The sequence below is a fragment of the Kogia breviceps genome, chromosome 7, assembly GCF_026419965.1.
Source record: "Kogia breviceps isolate mKogBre1 chromosome 7, mKogBre1 haplotype 1, whole genome shotgun sequence".
Classification (NCBI taxonomy): Eukaryota; Metazoa; Chordata; class Mammalia; order Artiodactyla; family Physeteridae; genus Kogia; species Kogia breviceps.
Genome location: NC_081316.1, coordinates 62,941,169 through 62,964,073, shown reverse-complemented (window position 1 = coordinate 62,964,073; position 22,905 = coordinate 62,941,169). Strand labels below are relative to the sequence as shown.

The 22,905-nt window shown below is 35.9% G+C and overlaps 1 protein-coding gene across 1 annotated transcript in view; it reads right to left on the bottom strand.

Moving 5' to 3' along the window:
- RSF1 (remodeling and spacing factor 1) overlaps positions 1 to 22,905 on the bottom strand; it is a 166,963-nt gene that overhangs the window by 18,968 nt on the left and 125,090 nt on the right. The window contains exons 6-9 of the mRNA XM_059069506.2: positions 11,954 to 13,719; positions 10,002 to 10,208; positions 5,372 to 5,476; positions 4,046 to 4,125 (exon numbers count right to left, since the gene is read on the bottom strand). Coding sequence (XP_058925489.1) covers positions 4,046 to 4,125; positions 5,372 to 5,476; positions 10,002 to 10,208; positions 11,954 to 13,719 — 2,158 coding nt within the window. The remainder of the gene's footprint in view (positions 1 to 4,045; positions 4,126 to 5,371; positions 5,477 to 10,001; positions 10,209 to 11,953; positions 13,720 to 22,905) is intronic.

The window sequence follows — 22,905 nt, the reverse complement described above, 5'->3', positions numbered from 1 at the left end:
AAGAATTTTATAGTCTTTTTAAGAGATGAGTTATGGAGCTATTAAATAAAAACTGGCATGTAAGAAAATAATAAAGTTATTTTAATCAAAACTTGTTTAAAAAATTAGTACAGTTAATAAACTAAAAAATAGGAAAGGAAGAACAGTACTAGCTGAAATTAATAGGGAAGGCTACGTGGATAATTCAAAACTTCAGCTCTCTGTTATTAAATATGTTTGACATGTCTCTCTTTATATTAACCAAGTTTATTGTGGTATCAGTTTCCTCTTAAATACCTCAAAAGCTCTATTTTCACTTGACCATTATTTCTCTTCTCAACTCGATGGAAAAAACACTTAGTCATGTTCCATGTTAGGTGTTGACTTGTGTCAGGCTTGGAAATCGAAAGGTAAATGAGACATGGTTCTTGCCCTCACAATTATTTAACAACTAACTGTAGTCCATTATGAACAGGTATAATGGAAGGTAGGTTTGATTTCTCATCAAGGCATTCTCTTGCTCAGTAATCTTATGGAAAGTTACATCTTCCATTCTATCTTACCACCTAGCTCAATGATCATATTGGGCCCAGACCTTATTATTACCAATAACCACACCCTTTCTAAATTTCAATTTCAAGAAACCTCTTCTCTGACTTCTGCTGACTCACTTTCCAGCTCACTCCCTCTGTTACACTGATTTCAACCACTCCCTGACTCCAGTGGGACCTCTATCCATTGACCCTACCCTTTTTTCACTGTCCGGCACTCCCTTTGTGTCCTTACTTTCCCCCTTACCTGGCTTAGACGCCATGGTCCATCATTACAAATACTCCTTTGCATACACTCTCAAACTCCTTGTCTTTCTCTCCTTCCCTCTGTTATATTACCTGGAAAATTCCAACCCTGATTAAATCCAACTCTCTGCTAGCAAAGTACTTGTAATAGTACTTTGGAAGTACATAGCTATTTGAATTCCCAATAATGTCTGGCACCAAGTCCAGGAAGGGACATTTACATATCAGCTGAATGGACTTCTGAAACATCAGATTTCACAGAGCATCACAGCTCCAGCTCTATAGACAGTTGCTGGCTAGTTACTAATTACTCACTGACACATCCTTTCCCACCATACTGTAGAGCCACATATCATACACCTCATGTTGATTACATTGCCTGGCATAAAGCAGGTGCTCAATAAATGTTCATTAAATGTTGACTAAAGGAACAAACAAGGGGAAAGATGCTCTAGCACTATGAAACAGACAGTAAGCAAGGCTCTAAGTTGTTAGGATGAATGCTAGAGAAATTACTTCACAGATTTGAAACAGGATGAATAAAAATGCTCACTTTTAAAAAGAGATGAAGTCACCTGAATTTACAGTTAATATATTATTTACTTTAGAAACATACATAATTTACTATTTAGAGCTCCTAATATATACATATATTAGGAGTTATAAATAATGAAAGCTTTGTTAACCAGATTTTTGGGGGAATTAACAAACAACAGTAACAGTTAACTTGCCTTGTAAGAATGGTCTCATATAGGATTTAGTGTGTGATGTAAAGGCACAATTACAGATGTCCTCTTAAAGGATGACATTTAAGTAAAGAGGATTACCAAGAATAGAAGAGAAAGTAGATGATCTAGTAAATGGGAGACCAATAATATAAACAAATGTTGTGGCACATTTTAACATAAATTTCTAAAACTGAAAGTATTTCTTAACTGCAGCAGCATATTCTAAAATGTGTGAGGCAAGAGTAAAATAAATGTTCACCAATCTTTCCACATATAAAACATACAAGCATCACAGGCCTCCAAAGAATAAACGGATATAATGTGAGTATGAGACAAATTCTTAGTGGTTTACATTCTTGGCTTTTAGAGAGAATCTACTTTCTTCCAAGTCCTTAAAGGGTGAGCCTATTAGCTACCTACACTGCTAAGTCAGATCAGCTTCAGAACATGAACTCATTTCTCAGAAGGGCAGGCAGATTGCAGGAAGACCAAGTCTAATTTTAAATTATGATTTAATTTGAAGCATCTTTAGTTAGATCTTTTCCAGTGTCAAAAATTATGACACAAGCAATTCGCACATCAAAATAGTCCTAATAACTGTATACAGGACTGTTAGTTACTAAATATAAAGGTATTTAGACAACCGATTAAAAAAAAAAGTACTACTTTTATCTCCTAGTGAACTTCAGAGATGAACTTTGCCTTTAAACTAAGCAGCATACATTATGAGCCAGAGAGAGCTCAAGGTGAGCAGTAAAAAGGAAAAAGGATCTAGAAGCTGAACCCATTTTTAAGGTTCAACGTGGCACAAAGTAAAGTGTGTGGACTATGGAATGAGCAGACTGTCTCAACGCAAACTAAAGTTTTGAGGGGAATACTATGTGACAGGAGGTAAAAGTTAAAGTAGCAGCAAATGAAGGAGCAATCAGGAGACACTGCTTAGATTTTTCTCATACTATGTACAGATGGGCATCAAGTCCTAATGATTAATCCTCTGAAAATTCTCTTCAACCTCTCTACTGTATTATCATGATGACTGCTGTAGTTCAGGCCTCACTGGCTCTCATAGACTTTATTCCAACAGCCGCAACTCTAATTCCTTCTTCTTACTGTTACCAGGGCATTTTTTCTGAAATAAAAGTCTGATTATGCACATCCCTCCTTTGATGGCTCCCCCATGCCTCTAGAGAATAATTCAAATTTCCTAGCCAGTTATGCAAAGCTGTTCACAATTTGGCCTCGGTTTCCTTTATAGCTTCATCCCCCACCACTCTTTTTCTTGCGGTACGTGGGCCTCTCACTGTTGTGGCCTCTCGTTGCAGAGCACAGGCTCCGGACGCGCAGGCTCAGCCGCCATGGCTCACGGGTCCAGCCGCTCCACGGCATGTGGGATCCTCCCAGACCAGGGCACGAACCCGTGTCCACTGCATCAGCAGGCGGACTCTCAACCACTGCGCCACCAGGGAAGCTCCCCCACCACTCTTTTACTCTCACATTTACAGTCTCTTTGCTTGTACTGTGCTCTTTGCCTGAAATATCCTTTCTCTGCATGTCCACCTATATAAACCCTAGTTATCTTCTAAGGACTTCCCTGATAACCCCAACCCCTAGGAGAACTAAAGTGCTCCTCCACAATGTCCTAGTATTGCTCTAAATATACCTCGATTTGTCTGCTTTACTGAATCACTGGTTCATGCATCTGCATCCTCTGGTAGAAGGTGAACTCCAAGTAAGCAAGAGCTTTGTCTTACTCATCTTTTCTCTTCCGTTTGGAACACAGTAGGAATGAATGAATGTTTAGCAACAGACTAATCAACAAAGGTACATATAAATAAATACAAACTTACTGTCTTGATTTTGAGCCCCCTTTAAAGATTAAGCTCAACTCCAATCTTACCTCCTCCAAGAAGCCTTCTTCAACTGCTTTAGACCACACTGCAGTGGCATATTGAACAGGGAGGCATTGCTTACAGTCAGTAGGACACAGTTTAGCATTTCAATGCTCTTTATTTCACCAGTGTTAATTCTGCCCACCCAAAGAGACGACATGGGTAACTAAACTGTAGACCAATTCTCACAGTTTTCTTGTACTCCCTACATACTTAGCTACATATCCTCCACAATACTTGGGCCAATAATTATTCAGAGTAGGTTCTGATAAATATTTTAGATCAGGGATTGGCAAACTTTACCTGTAAAAGGACAGATAATAAATTAGGTTTGGGTAATAAGGTCCCTGTTGCAACTGCTCAACTCTGCAGCTGTAGTGCAAAAGCAGTCACAGGCAACATATAAACAAAATGAACATGGCTTTGTTCCAATAAAACTTTATTTATGGACAATGAAATCAGAATATACAATTTTCATGTGCCATGACAAATGATTTTTGTTTTGATTTTTTTCTAATAATTTAAAAAAGAAAAAACCATTCTTAGGTCAAAGTTTGCCAAACCCTGCTTTAGACAGACACATTAGTCTATACTGGAAGACAATTCTGAGGTCAAATTCCCAAGTAAAACATTAACACACATATCACAATACCTGCGTTCAGCACGCTCCTTCTTCTTTAAGGCAACATCCAAATCCTGCAATTGTTCCTCTAATTTTTCACACAGTAGTTTCTGAAAAAATAAAACAGATGAGTGTCATTTTACACACCTTTCCACAATCATTTATCTCTTGCCTATTAGCTATAGATACCATGCTATGAGAGCTGATAAGGGGCCACATAGTGAACATTGAAATGTTCCTTGTATTGAATTAAATAAAGACATGCTGCTTCAGTTCATCCACTGAACTGAAGATGAGCAGGGTATCTTTAAAGTAACACACATGTTAAAGAAACTTATAGCTTTGCCAAGAAACATGTTCAATGCCTATCTTGCTGGCAGTAATCAATGTTTAAAATAGCATTTGGCTCACTGTATATACATGACAGTGATTAAAAATTTTTTTTTAAATCCTAAGACATTTTTAAGGAAGAAGGTTTATGTACAATAAAATACAATGGTGCCAATCACTATTTTTAAAAAAGAGAATGGAAAAAAATTTACAAAACCATGCCACATGGTTACTGGGTCAAAACAGAGCTGAAGAATATAACTGCTAAAGTGATGCTAAGCCAAAAATTCCACTTCACTAAGAAATGCAATAAAGGCCATCTCTTTTTTTTATTTTTATTTTTGGCTGTGCTGTGCAGCTTGCGGCATCTTAGTTCCCCAACCAGGGGTCGAACCCGTGCTCCCTGCAGTGGAAGTGTGGAGTCCTAACCACTGGACCGCCAGGGAAGTCCCAAGGCCATCATTTTTAAAGTAAAATGAGACTGGGCTTGTGAGAGAAAGGACCTCTTGGATGCAAAAAAATATCCTGCTCTTCAGTTTTAAAAGAAATCCACCTGAATTGAGATACGAGAGAAACAGAATCCATGTTTCTATTCGTAGTACCATTATAATGGTGCATAATTCATAATATCATCTATAAAACTGACAAAAAGGTAGGCAGAAATGAAAAAGAATGAAACAAAGGGATAACAAAAGGAAGAAACTTATTTCTTCCCTTGTATATTATCTTAATTTGGGCGGTTTTTGTAAGTTTAACGAATGTGAGAAAAAGAAACCAGAGATTATAATTTTACAAAACACAGAGGTCTTCTAAGAATTGCTTTGGAAAAAAAATAAAGGGAAGACCTAAAAGATACTAATAAAAGGTAGTTTTTATCAACAGTCTCTAATTTCACAGAAATTTAAACAAGAGATGAACAATATCTACAAATTGAAGATTAAAATGTTAAGTGGCTGTCAAGAAATATTATTAATTAAAATATAAAATCAAAGACTGGAAAAACAGAACTGTGCTGGGTCATCATACATGTTGGCAAGGGGGGCAGAACCATTCTCCATCTGGGATGATCATGAGAGGAGGGCGAAGGCAGGCAGTGTGGTACCCACTGTCACAAGAGTCACACAGGAGAATCTGAAATAAACCACAGATTAATTGTCAACCTAATTCTATGACTAATATTCAATGACTCAAGTTAAAATAAGGACATGTCTATATTTCTTAGCATAAAACTAAGTAATATACTATACTATACTCTTTATCTGCATAAAGCATAATAATAAAAAAGCTCTGATAATTAGGAACCTAATATGTCTTTTTTGGGGGGGGCTCACTGCACAGCTTGTGGGATCTTAGTTCCCTGACCAGGGATTGAACCTGAGCCCTTGGCAGTGAGAATGTGGAGCCCTAACCACTGGACTGCCAGGAAACTCTCTTCTAAGGTATAATTTTTTAAAAAAATTTAAGAACCAAAAAAGATAAAATGTTAAGCTAGTAAATTAAGTGAAAAATAAGTCTTTTCTGAACTACAGTTACAATCCTTTTTTTGTATGCCATAAGGAATATGACAACACATTCTTTATAACAGAGTTTTATAGCTGAAGTACCATAAACTTCCCTACCACACACAGGATTATTAAAATACAAATAATTTCCAATGTAAATAGCATTTCAATTACCTATCTGTAAGAAACATTCATGGCTCCTTTTATCATGTAAATTCAAACATGAGAGGAATGGAACTACACTAAGGACAATCATGTTCAAATAAAAAAGCTACGAAAAATTAACCTTAAGTTGATTATTTTTTGCTATTTGAGTTTCAGATGACCAGTTCTCTAAAACTTAAAATGGTACACACTCATGAATCAAACTTAAAAAAATCCTTTATTTTAAAATAATTTTAGATTTATGGAAGAGTTGCCAAGATAGGACACTAACGTTAATATCTTACATAACCATGGTACATTTACCAAAACTTAAGAAATTAACATCAGTATAAAATTATTAACTAAACAACAGATATTATTCAGACTTCACCAGTTTTTCTACTATTGTCCGTTTTTTGATTCTAGGATCCAATCCAGGATATTACACTGCATTTCATCATCTCATCTTAATTTCCTGATCTGTAACAGTTTCTTGGTCTTTCTTTGTTTTCCATGACTTTGACAGTTTTGCAGAGTACTAGTCAGATATTATGCAGACTGCCCTCAGTTTGGGTTTGTCTGATGTCTTCTCATGATTAGACTGAAGTTATGGGTTTTTAAGAATACCATAGAGGTGAAATGCCCTGCTCACTACATCGTATTTGGGGGTACATGATGCTGTAACAATTTGATAATTTACTGTTCAAATTGTACAATATGACTTATTACTGGTGATATTAACTTTGATCACTTGGTTATAGTAGTGTCTATTGTTTTTCATCACTGTAAAATTACTTTTCACTTTCTATACTCTATTCTCATTTTTTATGATAACTCCAGCCCATACTCAAGGGGAAGGGAATTAAGCTCCACTTTCTGAAGAGAGGAGTATCAAAGAATTTGTAGGGATAAGTTAAAATCACCACAGTAATTAGTAAATATTTGGGGGAAAGATATGTTGAAGTTATGCTATACCCTGTTTTTCCTTACAGCTTCACCCACTAGATTTAGGACTCATCAGCGGATCTTGCTGCAATAATTATTACTGGGAATTCCCTGGTGGTCCAGTGGTTAGGACTCTGCGCTTCCACTGCTTGGGACCAGGGTTCGATCCCTGGTCTGGGAACTAAGATCCCACAAGCAAAACAAAACAAAACAAAACAATTATTACTGCGGTGTTCTAATGGTGATTTTCTGTTTTCCTCATGCCCTCAACATTTGCTATTTGGAATTCTTCTGTAAAAAAAAAAAAGTCCCTCCCCCATTACCCCATTTTTTAATTTATTCAATTATTTATTTGTATCAGAATGAACTAATGAATATTATTTTATTCTTTGGGTTATAATCTAAAACAATTATTTAATTTATTGTTCAAATAGTTCTAGCCATTGATATACTAGGATTTTTCAGGTTGGCCCTGTGTCCTTAGGACTCATTTGCATGCTTTTTTTTTTTTTTTAAAGCACTTCCTTACTTTCTGGTAATACAGGATACTCTAGGCACATCTTATATTTTCCTTGCCCAAGCCTTAAAATCAGCCATTTTCCCCAGAAACACTGGTTCCTCTATTGGAGAATGTATTTAGAAATCGAGATCTGGGTGCTAAGTGCTCCCTGCTCCTGGGTATCCCTGATTCTAAGTTCTCACAGAGGACAGAGCTAGGAAATACATGTATGTATAGTACCCCATATATATACATATATTAAAATAAGCATGAGTTCATACTAATGACTCACCATCTAATCCAGCACCACAGGGTTCATTCTAGCCTTCAGCCTTATTTGTAACTTCTTTAACAGTGAGAAAGCTGGCTCCCATCATCTACACTTCATTTATTTGTATATAGTTTTATTTGTATATGGTTATATATAGTTTCTGAATTGCTAACATGTACCATGGGAAGGGTTTAGAGTGGGGGACGGAATGTGCACACATTTTAAAAGTGAAAAACTCCCTTCTCCATTTGCTACCAACAGCCAGAATTCAATTTAAATTATATTAACATTAAACTTCATTTATGTGATTGATTGCTTACACAGGCATATGTGGACTAACCTGGGCACCTGATTCTATTTATTACATCATTTCTATGTTAAAACATAATTTAAATTTCAAATAACAAAATAAAAATAAACTTTTAGAATTCAGTTTATTTCTAAAATGATGATTGTCTCTATTCTTCAAGAAAGGTAAAACCCATTAAAATAAATACTACTACGTGAGATTTCCAAGCTTCAGGCAATGATCCACTTATTTTCACTAAAACATCTGAAAAACCCGATAGAGTTCTATACTCATCTATGAATTTATTGCTTTTCTGCTGTAAGCTCAAAGAGAACAAAGACCACATCTAATTCAGCATCATTTCCCTACCACTTAACACACAACAGCTGCCTAACATTTTTATTTAAGGAGATCCTTAAATATCTAGCATAAGAAATCCACCGTATTTGGGATCTTCAGTTTCCAGTGTCATTCTCTTTGGCACGATAACCAGCAATGGGATTTTCAGAGCCGTTATTAAGATAACCAAATAAAAATCCTATGTGTGTTCCAAGAAGGGTACAACTTTCTCCATCTCCTGGAGGTCATTTCTCCTCACCTCATTTTACTTTTCATTTCTTCACATCCCTTTGTCATTGACGTCTATTGCTGCCTCAGTCAAAATGCATTCTCTCAGTATAAAAAAATATTAGGAAATGGTAGGGAAATATTGATTTTTACTTGATTTAGGGGGCAGAAAAGACCACTATCTCAATCTTCTGTTTGCCTTTCTCCACACAAAAGTCTTGACCTAACTTTTATAGTTTGATGATCATAAAAATGGTTAGAAGGGTCTCACTGTTGTGGCCTCTCCCGCTGCGGAGCACAGGCTCCGGACACGCAGGTTAAGCGGCCATGGCTCACAGGCCCAGCCGCTCCGTGGCATGTAGAATCTTCCTGGACCGGGGCACGAACCCGCATCCCCTGCATCGGCAGGCGGACTCTCAACCACTGCACCCCCAGGGAAGCCCTTCTCAGTGTAATTTTGACAACTGTTCTTCTCGGAGCTAAAGTTATTCTCTGGGTCTAAGTTATATCTTTTTCTTGAACACTCTGAAACTACTGGGATTTGATAAACTTCACTGATTTGGTTTCCAGATATTATTTTCACATTTAGGAAGAAAACTGCAAGTAAACCACAAACAGCTTTACCCTGGCACACAACAGATAGCAGGAACTGTGCTTGGCAACTTTACATAACTTATTTCTGCTCCCATACAACTCAACCTATGTGGAAGTTTCTTTCTTTATGTCTCTTTCTACTTAATAGGTGGAGCTTACTTTTAAAGTTAAATCTATTCAAAAGAACAGAACGGTTGCATAGAATTGAGCATAATAAGAGTGTTTCCTCAATAGGTTCTTTAGAAAGCACTTATGAACTGCAAAAATACATATACAGGTTAGAAACTGGTTTTCCTGATTTAGGCAATCTTTGAAGAACTTACTTCCTAAATAAGAAAGTAAATGTAAATCTGTCACTATTTTTCTGAATATATCTGGTCTACAATTATCCTCTTAAATTTTTTTTTACAACTGTCCACTTTCTAAAGTTTAAAGCCCTACTAGGTTACTACTTGACTTACATGTTTTTACAGAAAGGCAACAGGCCCTTCAGGTTTTACTTATTTAAAGCTGCCACTTCAGAAATATCATTATAAAGTAACTTAAAGGAAAAGAAGAAAACTTTAAAGGAAAAAAAACAGAATAGAAATATCTGAATAAACTAATTGATCTGTGAGAAGAGATTAGAAGTGCATGCTTAAGTAGAGGAAATATCAATATAAAGCCAGGTAAGAATGAAAGCAAGATCCTAATCCTCCCTAGAGTTGGGTTATTATCTGAGAAACAGAAATAAAGGCTATTTTGCACACATAAAACTGAAATCATGATCAAACCCAGAAGTTAGGCTGCTTCACACCGCAGCATGCCAATAATTTAAATGCTGTCCATTTAGATCAGGTACATACTAGTTCAGGATGGTTTGGAAGGCCACATTTTTTGCAAGGTTCATCATCATCTGCTAGGATGGCATCTACACTCTCCTTTTCTTCTTCCTCTTCCGAAGCTGCAGATGATTTTTCACTGTCAGACCCTTCACTTTCATCATTGCTGGAATATTTCCACCTGCCACGTGTTCGAGAACCAGTCCATCGAACTTTGCCTTTGGGTTTTACCTTGTATAAAATAAAACATTAGGATAATCTGATGTAATAAGAATGTTAAAAAACACTTCTGATTACATGTGCATTGTAGAATATTTAGTGAATATACAAAGAAGAAAAGAAAAATTATTGTAGCTTCATCCACAGATATACCTACTATTAAATTTTGGTATATATTTCTTAATTTTTTCTACTTTTTGGAAGGGAGAATTATAATGAACATTCTGTCTTATAACTATTTTCCCTAGTTATAAAATAGTCTCCTAACATCATGTGTGTGTGTATATATATATATGTATAAGCCATCACATAGCTGTATTTATCTAATCCACTACTAGACAGACATTTAGGTAGTTTTCCATTTTTCACTTTCATAAACAATGTATCCTTGCAAATACAAACTTTTACACACACTTCTGTGGTTAGGATAAATTCCTCAAAGAGGATTCTGGGTCAAAGGTCATGCACTTTTCAAGGGCTCTATAATAGAGCACTGACTATATTCTCACTTATTGTTACATAAAAAATTTAATTCCCATATTAGTGATGAATTTTAAAAATTTAATGGGTCAAAAATGCATACAAAAATCCTGACAAACTTAAAAAATATTATTCAGAGAATAACTTTATAATGTTGGGAACTGCTTTTTATTGGCTGGCTTCACAATATTTTAAGTCATATTTCTGTTCACTTCTACAATGTAAGTCCCCACCAAAGACCAAAATAATTCTAACAGCAGAAGGGGAAATTTTTTTTAAGTAAAAATTTAGTATTTCAGGGAATAAAGGATTACTTGCAATTAAGAACAATCTGACCACTGAAATATATCAAAAACAAAAGTAGCACTTTTAAGTACAACAAACTCCCATAGGCTAGCCAAAGACTTGTACTAGATTTTGCTTAAAATAAGAGGGTCATAGAAAAAAAAATTCGGGCTCTACGACTAATGATTAAAATGGGGACACAGAGGCACTCTCAAACACTGGCAATGAGAGGGTACATTATTAACTGGGCCTTTTTTGGAGGGCAATATAGAGAAAGCTATCAGAACTTAAAATACATATGCCCCTTGACCCAGCAATTCCAATTCTAGGGGTCTATTCTAAAGAAATACTCACTCATGTCCAAAAGGATCTTCAATGCAGCACTGCCTGTAATAGTGAAAAATTGGAAACGACCTAAATGTCAATCAAGCAGGGAGTGGTTAAATAAATTGAGGTACACCCACACTATGGAATACTACGTGGCCGCCAATAACCAAAAAGTAGACTATATCTACTGATATGTAGAGTTCAGACACACACTGTTAAGTGAAAAGCTCATAGAAAAATAATTTGATTCGATCTATTTTTTTAAAAGAATGGGAAGTATTTACGAACATGGACATGAATACATGGAAAAAGGACTACAAAGAGATGTAGCCCAAACTGTTAATAGTGTTTCTAAGGAATTTTCATTTTTCAATCATATAGGTTGGGTATTACTTGGATAGTTTACAATACAGAGAATATATTTCTATATTGCCTATAATAGAGAAAAAGTTTAAAAGATGACAAGATTATACAGTCTGAAATTTAATGTCTGGAGATAACTACCAAGAAAAAACATCTCAGATATAGGAAGAGAGGCTTTTTTGTGGTGGTTGTTGTTTTAGTTATCTTTGAATGAGCTGATTTAGCCAAAAGCAAACAGCTACGAACACTCAGAGCCAAGTATTTCTAAGAAAAATGAAAACTCAGAATAGAAGAAATTTTACCTTGGTTACTTTAGAATTTGTATCCTTCTCTGTTTTTTTCAAATTTTCTTTTTTCTCAGTTTTTTGCAAAGCTGCGGACTCTTCTTCCACTTCATCTTCTCCTTCCCCTCTTTTTTTATCAGCTTTCTGATCTCTGATTTCAGCTACTTTTGCTGTGGGTCTAGATATTCTTGGAGACCTCCTTAAAGTACGACCCGCATTTGTTTTCTCTTCTTCCTTTTCTGTCTTCTCTTGCTTGGGTTCTGGCTCTAGAATTTTGGGAGGAGAATCTGGCTTCTTCTTCCGACTGGATATCCTAATTGTTAATTTGATGCCCTCTTTCTGCCTCTCAGAGGTTATTTCTGTGTTTTCTGAGGCAGTGGTTTCTTCTTCAGGAATCAACTTATATTTAAATTTGCTTTTTTGCATAGAACCCTTTGTCTCAGAAGGATCACCTGTGCCAGAGGTCTGGGCATTGTCCAGATCATCCACTTCTACCTTTGTGGATTCAGAATCCACTTTTAAAATTTCTGGGTCTATTTTCTCCAAAGACTGACCTTCAGTGGAACTGCTATTCTGACACTCTACCACTTCTTTTCCTGAGGCTAGTTTCTCACAGTGGACAGTCACGTTAGATGATGGAGAAGCTTCAGCTGTCTCGGGAGACCCTGCGTTTACTGATTCTACAGTACTCTTTGCAACCTCCTCTGGTATCGGACTCAATCTTTGTGCGTCTTTATCAAGAAAAGTCTTTTTGGACTTCTCTAACTTTTCAAGACATTCTAGGACTGGTGGGCGCTTATCCTTCTTACTTTTGGGAGCCCTTTCTTCAACTCTCATGCTACAGGATTCAGTGGCAGATAAAGCAGTTTTTAAAGAGAGATCCTTTCCTATTTCAGAAGTCTCAAGAGAGGTTTCCATTTCTGGAGGACCAGTTTCCTCTATGTGCCCTTTGTGACTCTGTGTCTCTAAGGCTGATATTGAACTATCTGCATCTTTCCCTAAAGTGACCACTTCTTTCTCAAGATCACCTATTTTCATACTCGTTATGACAGAATTTAAAGACTCTGCTCCATTTCCCTCCATGATGACACTTCTGTCCTTAGAGGGACTACAGCTATCTTCCTTTGTATCATAAAACTTCATCTCCATCTGTTCTGTCTTAAAATTTGGAGTTACCCTTTCATCACTAACTTCTCCATTTACCAGCTGTTTCCCTTCATGACCAAAAGTAGTGATTGTAGAGATCCTTTTACAAGTCTCTTCCTCTTGTTTTATTTCATCTTTCAAAAACTCTTTTGTTGGAGTAACTGATTTACACAAAGGTCCTTTGATTGGACTGTCAAAATCATCACTCAGTTTAATTTCTCGTTTTTTTAGTGGTATCTTGGCCTGCTGGTCATTTTTAAGTTTCTCGGTTTCTTCAGTAGACTTCTCAGTGATTTCTTGAGAAGATTTGACATTGCCAGCAAAATCTAGCCTCTCAGGCTCTAGCTTCTCCATGCTACCTTTGATATCTCTAGGATCTGCTCTACATTCCTTCACTTCAACTTTTACGGGTTTGACATTTTCCTTGAAGGAATCACTTTCTTCTTTGATAATCTTTTTTTCTTCGCTTTCTGGCAAAGGTTTTTCTAGCTTCACTATGACTGGCAGTTTTACAAGTTCCTTTTCATCTTCTTTTTCTATTTTCACAGTAGTCTCTTCTAGAGCACTGGGTGTGGAACAGTTTTCTGAATCTACTGGCTGCTCTTCACTTTTCATCTTTTCACTTTCCTTCCGTTCCTCTAAAAATCAGAAAATGTTCACATGAATCTAAGCATTCAAGATTATAAAATATATAAGGCATAACAGCATTCAAGATTATAAAATATATAAGGCATAACATAAAATATATTTCCATTTGAAGTTTCTCTCTTAAAAGAGGTGGCTTCTGTCACTGGACATCTGACAATAAAAAATAAAATCGGACAGTAAAGAAAATTACCAAACTCTGAAGTACAACTTTCAGATATTAAAAAAATTTTATTTAGAAAGACTCAGGTTTCTGCTTTATACTTTTAGCTTCAATGTTCTCAATGAAATATAAATATTTATGCAGCTCAAATAATTTATTCAAGCTCCAGTGATGGCTCAAAAATATGAAACTAAGAATATATCATAAAACATTTACAAAAGACCGTATCTGTTTTAAAACCTGACAACTGTTCTTCTTTGCAAGTCATTGAGCACTTCATTTCACTGAGGTAACATGAGCAAGGCAGTGGGAAAATGTTTTATGTTTTATTCAGGTTATAAAAGTAACAAATCTGTAGAGAAAATGAAAAACAGAGAAACAAAAAACATGCCCATAATCCAAATACCCAGAGGCAATCACTATTAATATTTTATTTTACGTTACTTCCTTCTAGTCTTATATATTTTTGAGAACACTGGGATCATGCTGCCCATTTTTCTCACTGAAACATTAGCATTTTCTTATGATATTAAATGCCTTTACAGAAATTGGACTTAATTATGTAACATCCCTCAATATGGTTATATTACAGTTTACTTTATCAAATGCCATTACTGAACATTTCAGAAGTTAGTATTTTATAAGGAAACGTTGTGTTTATCTGTCAACTACTCTTTTTACCTTATCGGCTATCTATTTCCAACTTTCATGGAGTACCTAATAGTGCAAATTTAAATATAACAAAAGTATGGGGCTTCCCTGGTGATGCAGTGGTTAAGAATCTGCCTGCCAATGCAGGGGACACGGGTTCGAGCCCTGGTCCGGGAAGATCCTACATGCCGTGGAGCAACTAAGCCCATGCGCCACAACTACTGAGCCTGCGCTCTAGAGCCCGCGTGCCACAACTACTGAAGCCAGCGCGCCTAGAGCCCGAGCTCCACAACAAGAGAAGTCACTGCAATGAGAAGCCCACACACTACAACAAAGAGTAGCTCCTGCACACCACAACTAAAAGAAAGCCCGCGCTCAGCAACGAGGACCCCTCGCAGCCAAAGATAAAATAAATAAATTTATTAAAAATAAATAAATAAATATAACAAGAGTCATATTTAGTAAATATCATAATCTTTGAATGGAATTACAGAGAATGCATATATGCTTTAAACTTGTGTTCAGGGAATCTGAGCAGTGTTTTCAGAATTCTTTAACTACTAATTTTACCTAAATTTTCCTCACCCTATCCTTGCAACTGAAAAACCTCAATTCTCAACGAAGTTTAACCAAGATAGGAATTAAAAACTTTTTTTCTGAACAGATTCTTGCCAAGTTCATACACCAGACAGAGTTTCAACATTTGCATGGGAATAAAATGTAATAGACAGAAGTGAGATGAAGTAGGACATATTCTTTAAACTGAGAATTCAACATTTCTTTTAAAAAGTTAAGTACTTTTATTACAAACCACCATTTATGTTCAATCATACTGCAATAAAAAATTCAACAGCCACTGATAACTACTGAGAACCTGAGATTAGAGTACTGTGCCTCCCTCTTTAACTGTCATATACTTATTTAACATATGCATGTAACTAAGAAAATTAAAGACATGGCAGAAATTATCTAGTTTGAATGTCTTCCCTTTCCCATTGATTAAGTACGTTTAGTAAATTCCAATTCACTGAAATTGGTTAATGTATCAGGAAGTCTAATTAAATAAATATATTGGTTAACAATTAAAATACAGATTACCATCTTTATAAATAACTTTAGCCTAATACAAAGAGTATACTAAACACAATTTCATATTTTTTCTATATATTTTGGTTCAAAAAACAAATCAGGAGTCTCATTGTGACTCCCACCCAAGCTAAAATGACACTTTGCTTTTGGGGTGGTGAATGAATAAGTCCTTTAAACTATTTTTTTTTTTTTTTTGTGGTACGCGGGCCTCTCACTGTTGTGGCCTCTCCCGTTGCACAGCACAGGCTCCGGACGCGCAGGCTCAGCGGCCATGGCTCATGGGCCCATGCGCTCTGCGGCATGTGGGATCTTCCCGGACCGGGGCACGAACCCGTGTCCCCTGCATCGGCAGGCGGACTCTCAACCACTGCGCCACCAGGGAAGCCCCTTTAAACTGATTTTGATTTGAGTAACAACGTGGCAAAATAAAATGAAGAGTAACATTAGGTTCAAGACTCCTAGGTTCAGTAATCCTAATTCAGCTAGTGGTGTATCTTTAGATATGTCACAAACTCTCTGATCCTCATTTCTTCATGTATAAATAAAGCAGCTGGACTAAGTGACCTAAACAATTATTCTTCACTGGCTTATATTTCTCTTAACCCCAAAATATTCACTATTTTTTTTGGCTTAGTTCTTAAAAGAGAAAAACATAACAACAATTATAACTGTAGCTCCTTGTAGATCACACGGATGTATCCCTAAAACTGAAGACACAAAATCCATGACATGAAATGAAACTTTAAGCACAATCATAATTGGTAAAAAGGTCATTCAGTTATACAAGCATTTCCAACAAGTTCTGTCAAAAGAAAACTAACTGTAAAGGAAGATGCAAGTGAGTTTAAGAGACATGAAATTTGAAGTAACAAAACTCAAGGAAAAATTCACCTCTAAAATCACAATGCAACAGCAACATTGCTTGACAAACTTAAGGTGATTCAAGACAAGTGTTACTTACTGTGGGTTTTTAAAGCACATTCACTCATTTACTCAACAATTATCTATTAATCACCTATTATGGGTTTCCCACCCATCCCAATCACTATGTAATGAAACACTGAATGTCTATGTAAGTTAACACTGAAAGACATAGCTAGTTACCTATCCAGTATCAATCTCCTCTTCTTTCTTACTACTACAACTCTGATTTTGTTCAAGAAAGTACTTGCCTTTTCAGACACCTTATAGCTAAGGGTCATGTGAACCAATTCTGGCCAATAAGATGCATGAGGAAATCTGGGTGAGACTTAGAAGGTTCAGTTGACCTATGCCTTCTGCCCCTTCCCCTGCTTTTTGTCCAGAGTCTGCACACAATATCTAGAGAGGGAACAATCAAAGCCACATGCTAAGGATGGCAGATTAGGAAGGGTACTTGATGGCTTCATGGAGCTGCTGAACCAGATCTGAACTGCATACCACATGAGTTTTTATTACAAGAAAAAAATTTAACTCACACTTGTCAGAATGGCCATCATCAAAAAGAACACAAACAAATGCTGGTGAGGATGTGAAGAAAAGGGAACCCTCATACACTGCTGGTGGGAAAGTAAACTGGTACAACCACTGTGGAAAACAGGATGGAGGTTTCTCAAAAAACAAAAAGTAGAAATACCATATGACTCAGCAGTTCCACTCCTGGGTATATATATCTAAAAGAAACAACAACACTAATCTGAAAAGATACATGCACCCAATGTTCACAGCAGCATTATTTACAACTGCCAAGGTATGGAAGTAACTTAAGTGTCCATCAACAGATGAATGGATAAAGAAGATGTGGTAGATATATGTGATGGAATACTACTCAGCCATAAAAAAGAATGAAAGTTTGCCATTTGCAGCAACACAGATGGACTTGGAGGGCATTATGCTAAGTGAAATAAGTCAGACAGAGAAAGACAAATACTGTATGATATCACATATATGTGGAATCTAAAAAATACAACATATAGCATTATTGATATATATCAATAAATTTAAAAATCTTTTATTTTATATTGGAATATAGTTGATTTACAATGTTGTGTTAGATTCATTGTACAGCAAAGTGATTCAGTAATACATACACATATATCTATTCTTTTCCAGATTTTTTTCCCATTTAGGTTATTATAGAATATGAGTTCCCTGTGCTATATAGTAGATCCCTGTTGATTATCTATTTTATATACAGTAGTGTGTATATGTTAATCCCAAACTCCTCACTTATTCCCCCCCCTTTTCCCCTCTGGTAACCAGAAGTTTGTTTTCTAAGTCTGTGAATCTGTTTCTGTTTTTTAAATAAGTTCATTTGTATCATTTTTTAAAGATTCCATATATAAGTGATATCATATGATATTTGATCTTTCACTGTCCAACTTACTTCACTTAGTATGATAATCTTTAGGTCCATCATGTTGCTGCAAATGGCATTATTTCATTCTTTTTCGTGGCTGAGTAACATTCCATTATATATATACATATGTACCACATTTCTTTATCCATTCATCTGTTGATGGACATTTAGGGTGCTTCCTTGTCCTGGCTATTGTAAATACTGCTGCTATGAACATTGGGGGGCATGTATCTTTTTGAATTACGGTTTTCTCCGAATTTATGCCCAGGAGTGGGACTGCTGGATCATATGGTAGCCCGATGTTTACTTTTTTAAAGGAAACTCCATACTGTTCTCCCTAGTGGCTGTACCAATTCACATTCCCACCAACAGTGCAGGAGGGTTCCCTTTTCTCCACACCCTCTCCAGTATTCATTGTTTGTAGACTTTTTGATGGTGGCCATTCTGACTTTGTGAGTTGGTACCTCATTGTAGTTTTGATTTGTTTCTCTAATACTTAGTGATGTTAAGCAACTTTTCATGTGCTTTTTGGCCATCTGTATGTCTTCTTTAGAGAAATGTCCCTTTAGATCTTCTGCCTATTTTCTGATTGGGTTATTTGTTTGTTTTTTGATATTGAGCTGCATGAGCTACTTGTACATTTGGAGATTAATCCCTTGTTGGTTGCATCGTTTGCAAATATTTTTTCCCATTCTGTGGGTTGTCTTTTCGTATTGTTTATGGTTTCCTTTGCTGTGCAAAATCTTTTAGGTTTAATTAAGTCCCATTTGTTTTTGTTTTTGCCACACCGCACGGCATGTGGGAACTTAATTCCCCAACCAGGGATCGAATCCATGCTCTCTGCAGTGAAAGCAGAGTCTTAACCACTGGACTGCCAGGGAAGTCCCTGTTTTTATTTTTGTTACTCTAGGAGGTGGATCCAAAAATATATTGCTGGATTTATGTCAAAGAGTGCTCTGCCTATGTTTTCCTCTAACAGTTATATAGTTTCCGGTCGAACATTTAGGTCTTCAATCCATTTTGAGTTTATTTTTGTGTATGGTGTAAGAGAATGTTCTAATTTCATTCTTTTATGTGTAGCTGTCCAGCTTTCCCAGCACCACTTGTTAAAGAGACTGTCTTTCTCCATGGTATATTCTTGCCTTCTTTGTGGTAGATTAATTGGCCATAGGTGCATGGGCTTATTTTTGGGCTTTCTATCCTGTTCCATTGATCTGTATTTGTTTTTGTGCCAGTACTATACTGTTTTGCTGACTGCAGCTTTATAGTATAGTCTGAAGTCAGGGAGCCTGATTCCTCCAGCTCCATTTTTCTTTCTCAAGATTGCTTTGGCTATTCGGGTCTTTTGTGTTTCCATACAAATTTAAAAACTTTTTTGTTCTAGTTCTGTTAAAAATGCCATTGGTAATCTGATAGGGATTGCACTGAATCTGTAGATTGCCTTGGGTAGTATAGTCATTTTGAGAATATTGATTCTTTCAATCCAGGAATATGGTGTATCTTTCCATCTTTTTTGCATCAACTTTGATTTCTTTCATCAGTGTCTTACCATTTTCAGAGTACAGGTCTTTTGCCTCCTTAGGTAGGTTTATTCCTAGGAATTTTATTCTTTTTGATGTGATGGTAAATGGGACTGTTTCCTTAAATTCTCTTTCTGATCTTTCATTGTTAGTGTACAGAAATGCAACAGTTTTGTGTGCATTCATTAATGAGCTCTAGTAGTTTTCTGGGCTCAAAATATTGAAATTATCATTTGATATTACCAACATGCATTTAATGGACAAGTAATAGGAGCTTCCTTCACTAAAACATCAGTACTATCATTTTATTGCATATTAAAGGGATATGAACTGGTGCCAATCCTTTTGTAACTTATTTAAAAATTACATAGTAGATATATGCCAAAAAGGTATCAAGAAGTTTTTTATAATTAAGTATAACAAAATAAAGCCACAGGGGACTTCCCTGGTAGTCCAGTGGTTAAGACTCCACGTTCCCAATACAGGGGGCCCGGGTTCAATCCCTGGTCAGGGAATTAGATCCTACATGCCACAACTAAAGATCCCACATGCCACAACAAAGATCCCACATGCCTCAACTAAAAGATCCCGCATGCTGCAACTAAAAAAAAAAAAGATCCCGCATGCCGCAACGAAGACCCCATGTGCCACAACTAAGACCCGGCGCAGCCAAATAAATAGATAAATAAAAATTTAAAAAGTAAAGCCACCCACAGAAAACAAATGAACCACTTAATAAATTATTAGAAGGCAAACAGGAAATAGAACCCTGTCAGCACCCGAAAAGCCACACACAAGCCTTTTCCCAATAGTAATTCCCTCTTTAACAAGTGTAACTATTACCTTGACTTTTATATTAATCACTTCCTTATTTTGCTTTATAGTTTAGTTTTACCTTTTATTTTCTTTTTTAGGTCTCTTTAACCTATTGTTCCTCCATCTTTTATTTTTTTTGCAATTTATTTGAGTCACCAAATCAAGTAATTTGATGGTGACTCAATTCTGTAATTTCTGGATTTTGCTGACTGCATTCCCATATTCCTCTGTCCTTTTTTCCCTGTAAATCATCACTTTAATCTATAGCCTGAATCAGATTCAGGTTCAATTTCTGTGGCAAAACTACTTTAGTGGTGATATATTCTTTATCAAGAGGCATTAATGTCTGATCATCTCTTTTTGTGATGTTAAGAGATACTAATGCTGAGTATCTAAAACCTTTCCTTATTAGCGATTACAAAATGATATTCCCATTCTGTCAATCTTGCATCAGTGATTATAAACCCTATAAGAAGAAACTTTACTAATTTATTATTTTGTTATACAGTGGTACAGTTAATACTGAAAAGTCAGGATTAAAGTTCAATTCTTTTGTTTATTTAACAATTTTCAAAATAATTTGGTCTCCACTGGCATCCTCCAAAGGTAACCCATTTTTCTATTAGTATTATGATGAACTCATGGATTTAAGACATATTCAATGTGTTTTAATCCACTACATTTATTATCCTTGTGATGCTTAAATTGTCCCATCTTAGACAATGGAAACCTTTTAAAGTTGTCTCTTGAGTCTTTCTGAAATGACTTTGACACAGTCCATACTACTTGGAATGACAGGATGTTTCTTGGCTCATTATGACCCAGAAATGGAATCAGCCACTTTTCCAAGACACCTTGGTTTACTTTAAGGGGAAACTGTATTTCAAGACCATGATCTGGGTGCTAAAGGATGCTCGCTGCTACTGGGTCGGCCATTGTTTTTAAGTCTTTTCAGTGGACAGAGCTAGAAAATAATAAAATTAACCCATGAGTTCATAATGATATTTGTTTTTCCTTAACTTTTCTGTCTTACATCTTATTTCTTTTTCCCACACTGAGAATCTTGGTTTTCAAGGACACCATAGATGATATAATTAGAATATCAGTTATTTTTCCTCATATTATGCACGTTTTCAGAATAACAATGACACCACCATCACCAAAGTGATTTAGTGAAAGGTTCACAAGTTTTTTGCATGTACTCTTCCCATTCTTTCATTTGTTTTGTCTTACTATAGCTCCACTGTGAAAACACATAGCCATTAAAGACTACATGTTCTCTTATATCTGTCATTTAGATTTAGTTACATGTAACTACCAAGTTAATGCTCACCCAACATTCTTTTTTAAATCTTTATTTTGAAATAATTTTAGACATATAGATGTGTTATAAAAATAGTTCAAGTACATCATCACCCTGTTTCCCCAAAGTTAACAACTTACATACTCACAGCACAATTATCAAAACCAGGAAATTAACATTAGTAAAATACTATTAAACATAAACAGATTTTATTTAAATTTTGCCTTACCCCGCAACCCCCCACCAGATCCTTTCTGTTTGAGGATCCATGTCTCATTTTGTTCTTGTGTTTCCTTAGTCTCCTCCAATCTGTGACCATTCCTCATTCTTTCCTTGTCTTTTCTGACCTTGACAGTTATTTTGTAGAATACCTCTCAATTTGGTCTTGTCTGATGTTTTCTCAAGATTAGATTAAGATATACATTTTTGGTGAAAATTTCACAAAAGAAATGTTGTGCATTATATCAGAGGCTACATGATGATGTAAATACCTTGATCATTCGGTTACGGTGGTGTTGCCTGCTCATTCCACTGTAAAGTTAACCATTTCCCCCTTCGTAACAGGTAAATGTCTTGGGGAGATACTTTGAGATTATGCTAATATTCTGTTTCTCCACAAATTTGCACCCACTAATTTTAGTGTCTGTCAGAGATCATGCCTGCAACAATTACTACTGCAGTATTTCCCTAATGGTAAATTTGTATTATTCTCATTCATTCTACACTGCAGGGAAATGTAGTCCCTGCAGTGCAAAAGGAATTAATTGACATTCACCTGGCAGGGAAGACCTGTCCTTTCACCTCCATTTATTTATTTATTCAATTAGGTACTTATAAAAGTAGGAACTCATAGATATTTCTTTTATTCTAAGATTTAAAATCTATCATCATATAAATTTGTTGCTAAAACAGTTCTGCTTTCACCACTGAGAGCTCCTTCCAGTTGGCACTGTGTACTACTGAGATGCCTAAATTATTTTTTGAATATGTCCTTAATTTCTGTCATTCTAAGATATTCTAGGCTTATCCTGTATTTTCCCTGCCCATCTCTTGAATCAATCTTGTCTTTAAGAGGCACTAGTTCCTTTTAATGGAAAACAATATTTTGAAATTAAAATCTAGAAGCTAACAGTGCTTATTGCTACTGGGGTATCATTGTTCTTAGATATCTCTCATGAACAGAGGTAAGAAATACATGTATGTATATTAAACCGTACAAATGAATACATTTATATTTATTTCTATATCACCCACCACTGAGGTTTTGTTAGTCTTTTTGGCTATCTGAAGCTCATTTAC